The 4,358-nt window shown below is 39.8% G+C and overlaps 1 protein-coding gene across 1 annotated transcript; it reads left to right on the top strand.

The window, feature by feature from the left end:
• Nucleotides 1-3,394: 3,394 nt before the first annotated feature.
• LOC109143034 (putative uncharacterized protein DDB_G0283527) lies at nt 3,395-3,968 on the top strand. Its single transcript, XM_027282234.1, has 2 exons — nt 3,395-3,458; nt 3,551-3,968. The coding sequence occupies exons 1-2, from the start codon at nt 3,395-3,397 to the stop codon at nt 3,814-3,816; spliced, it is 330 nt and encodes a 109-aa protein (XP_027138035.1). The 3' UTR covers nt 3,817-3,968.
• Nucleotides 3,969-4,358: the final 390 nt, after the last annotated feature.

Raw genomic sequence — 4,358 nt, 5'->3', positions numbered from 1 at the left:
TCTTCTTTATATTTCTTTGACCTCTATCAGATTTTATTGCTGCAGGTCGAGATATTTAGAGATAGTAGTTTTAACTTTTCGTGGTGGTAAAACCACCTACAGTATCTGCTGGAGACCTGTCAGTCAGCTTGTGTGATGACTGCCAAAGAGTGTAACTAAGTACCAAAGCAAATCCTGAGGATGGATGGGTAAAGAAGAAGATGGTTACTACTTCTACTTCAGACGTGAAAGCACTCAATCCAAGGCTGCAACCATTATTTTAATTACAGATTAATCTATTTTCTTGATTAATTGATTGAATTGATTATCGAAATAGTTACTTATTGACTTCCTGGCAATTGACTTTAATCATTTAATTAATTAGTGGTTTAAGTTTTAACTCAACCTCAGTCCCAACCTCAACCAGAGCCCACAATCCTGAGCTGTTAACTTCTTTTCTTGCCTGACGGTGGTGCTAGAACAGCAGACACAAGGTCATTAAAAATGTCGACGTTGTTGGCAGCTTTTAACTTTAGTATGAAGGTAATGTCGACGTTGTTGGCAGCTTTTAACTTTAGTATGAAGGTTTATCTATCAGCATTTTGTTTAAATATATAAATATTTTACCTGAAGAGATTTGTCTCCTCACATTTTCTTTTCTTTTTTATGAAGTATAAGATAATTTTGGACCTCAGTTCAGTTTCAGGTTCATTAGTCACATGTAGGTTAACACAGGGTCAACAGTACAATGAGAAAAACAGGTCAGCTCAGCATAAGAGCACTAGATATTAAGAAGAAACAAATACAATAAAATTTAACTGGAGTTATATAGATAAAAAATAGAATATAAAATACAATAAATAGTATAGGAAAAGTATGATTAAGTGTATTATACACTGTATAAATGTGAAAAAGTGTCAACTATATACACAAGCGTATATAACTTACTTAAACTAAACCACCTAAAATGTTTGTAAGGGCCAAAACAAATGGTTTAATCTTTAATAATAATGATGATGATGATAATTGAAAAGCTTTTATGTAAAACCTCAATTTGAAAAGTAAATAATGTCAAACAAATGAAGGGGGTTATGAAATGCAATATTTCAGTATAAATGAAATAGAAGAACTCAAATGTGTCTTAAATTGTACTTGAGTAATTGCACTAAGCCACTTAGCAGTGACCCTCTTCACTGCTTGATACTACGTGCTCATTAGCATGTACTGCAGTGTAGATAGTGCATGTGAGGTTAAATACTGTGTTTCCAGTTATCACAGTTTCCTTATCAGAATCATGACAATCACTTTACTTTTTACTTTAATCAAACTGTTGTTCACATTAGCTCTTAAGGCCCCATTCTGTTCTGTTTTCACGATTTCTTTTTCAAATGCAGCATCGATCAGGAGAAAAATGTGTGTTCCTCGTGAGGTTTGCAAAGAAAAGAAAATGTATTTGAGTCATTTAAACTGAGTTATCTAAAAGTGCTCTGAAGTACTATTAAAAAAAAACAAATGTAAATATATATCAGGGCCACAGACAGGATTTTAAAAATACTCATCCAGGAGTTTTTGATGAGGAATCTATTACATTCTGTATTGCTTAATTTTTCCCGGCCTGAAAAGAGTCACATTTGGGTTTAAGTTAAAAAGGAAAGAAGATATTTTCCTTTAAAGAACGTGTATACATTTAAAAGGACATGAAATACTTTTATTAAATTGCATCATCTAATCAACAAATATAGATAAAGAACATAGATTAGATAGACACAATAGATTCAGAACATTTTTGGGTAAATATTAACAAAAAATATCTATTTTTCAGTGTAAATGTCAGTCGGAGGTACATCGAATACCATGTGTTTGTTTTTTCACAGCATGGTGACATTCAAAACACTAAAAAACAAAAAGACGTTTATCTTCGTCACAGTTTTTCATATCTCCGTATGACTCAGTGACAGGAAGTGGCAGCATGACTTCAACATTAAAAGAACATTTCAGGGCACAAATGTGTCAGTCCGAGCTTTGTATCTTTAAAGCCGGGGCACCAAACCAGGCATCAAACCGCCGAACTTCAAATCCATTAATTCTCTGGACTTTCTGATTAAATTGGATTTTCTGCTTAGTTTATTCCTGCATGTATTACATTTGACATCACGTTGTCCTCGTGTATTTGATCTTCTCTCACTGTGGTCTATCAGCGCCCGGGAGTTATTGAGCTACTGCCGACACCCAGCTTTAAATCTTAGACAGAAGTGTGATCAGAAGTGGACACGCGAGAAAAATCTGTTTGCAGAACTGAGTACTACAACTTCCTGCTGTTTTATAGACATTTGAACAACAGGACACGCAGAGCAAACATGCTCTGAGCAGCAGCACCTGAACATCAGTGAGGTAAGACATCACCATCAATATAGTAACGATGTGTGGCAATACAAATAAACCTCTGATGAATTTGACTTCCTTGTTGATGCAAAGTAAAGCTGTGGTTTCTAAGGGAAGTGTCTCTCTGTATTCGAAAGATGTTATAATAGTGCTGGTTGTGAACATTTCCTGTTTCTCCTCTAAAGCAGATCGGTCCACATGTCAGTGCTACAAGGATGTTCTCCCAGAGAGGCTGAAATGAGCTGAATGTTTCTCAGATTTTTATCCGTACATCCTCACAAACAAGGTAAGACACTGACACATGTCTCTGAGGACACATTTAAAATCTTTATTCTACTTAAATGTTACAAGTTTGGGGATCTGCTGTAATGGTGTTGGACAGAATTGACTTCCTGTGCTCTAAAAATGTTATTTACGATGAGGGTTTTTCTTCACAAAGACTGACTTTTTACCTGACTCTGTATCTGAATTATGCAGTTTAAACCTTAGACTAGACTGCCTTTAACAAAGTTTCGGATTTACATGCTGTAGTTCTGTTTTTGTAAAGTATTATTGGGTGTGGTGAAAGACGTATGACCGTTTCATCATGAGATGCCAGCTGACACATGACACATTTTTTTCCCCCATGCTTGTGCCTTTTTACAACCGCAGTATGTAAATGTCTTAACTTTTGTCATTTCAGGTTTTTCAAACAACCATGATGCTGCTTAGCGTAAAGACGTGCCTGGCTCTGTTTTGGGGAATATCTGTTTTGTTTTCTACGGAGTCCATGAGCGCTTCCACCTCAGAAACCAGTAGCATGTACTCAACTGCTGAACCCAACAACAAAACAACCAAGGAGGTTATCAGTGCGCATGTAGGTCAAAATGAAACAGGGACACATCCTGCAACGTCGCATACCACTCACAAACTTGCAGAAGTCAGTGTTTCTGCAACACCAGAGATGATTGCGACACCCACAATGAAAAAGGAAGATGTGATTGTCACTTATAGTATTCACAGCTCAAATGACATCACGACCGGTTTGGTTGCCATGGACTCGAGCAGCTCGGCTCCACAATTGCTTCATGCCTCAACAACAGTGACCAAAGCTGCGAGTGAGACACAACCTTCCAGTAACATCTTAGAAACTGCAAAACCTACAGAGGATCAGTCACACCAACAACCAGCCAGCACTGTGACTGACATGATTTCTTCTCCTGCAACAGCTCCAGCAACAGCTCCAACAACAGCTCCAGCAACAGCTCCAGCAACAGCTCTTCCAACAACTCCAGCAACAGCTCCAGCAACAGCTCCAGCAACAGCTCCAGCAACAGCTCCTGCAACAGCTCTTCCAACAACTCCAGCAACAACTCCTGCAACAATTCCTGCAACAACTCCTGCAATGACTTTGGCAACAACATCTGCGCCGTCTTCAGTAACAGAGGCTGTGTCTTTGTCCACCACCACGCCTGAAGCTCCGTCCACCTCATCTTCCATCGCCTCTCTTGATACTGCAACGCAGACTCCTGTCTTCAACCAAACCTCTGAAACCACCAACAGCACTGAGCTTTCCTCGATGTCTCAGCCTGTCTCTGCGACAAGAACCCACATCTTCACGTCAGAGTTTACTGGCACAGCAGGGTTGAGCTCCACCACTGAGCCTACCACTACCACTTCCCAAACCAATTCCACCAACACCACCGCCACCTCCAACTCCACAAGCCCTGGAGCAATCCTCAACCCTCGTGTACCCAAGAGGTTGCCAATCCCAACGTCCAAATCAACTCCAGCAACTACAACAGTGTCTCGTGAAGCCTCAAACAACGCTGAGGCCAAAACTTGCTCCACCCGGGGTGTAGTGAAGCAATGCCTCATCGCCATCGCCTCCCTGGCTGCGTTGGCCACCATCTTCATGGTTTCTACCATTGTCCTCTGCACCAAGCTGTCAGCAAGGAAGTACAAAGTCACAAAACCTCAGGCGGCCACAGAGATGATGTGCATCTCGTCTCTGCTGC

The sequence above is a fragment of the Larimichthys crocea genome, chromosome IX, assembly GCF_000972845.2.
Source record: "Larimichthys crocea isolate SSNF chromosome IX, L_crocea_2.0, whole genome shotgun sequence".
NCBI classification, from domain to species: domain Eukaryota; kingdom Metazoa; phylum Chordata; class Actinopteri; family Sciaenidae; genus Larimichthys; species Larimichthys crocea.
Note: the sequence above shows the minus strand (reverse complement) of the source record. Positions and strands in the feature narration are given on the sequence as shown.

Excerpts from the sequence above, each read along its gene's own strand:
- LOC109143034 (XM_027282234.1), top strand. The coding sequence starts at position 3,395 with ATGGACTCGAGCAGCTCGGCTCCACAATTGCTTCATGCCTCAACAACA. Across the intron at positions 3,459-3,550 it reads AACAGTGACCAAAGCTGCGA|ATTTCTTCTCCTGCAACAGC; the intron begins GTGAGACACAAC and ends GTGACTGACATG.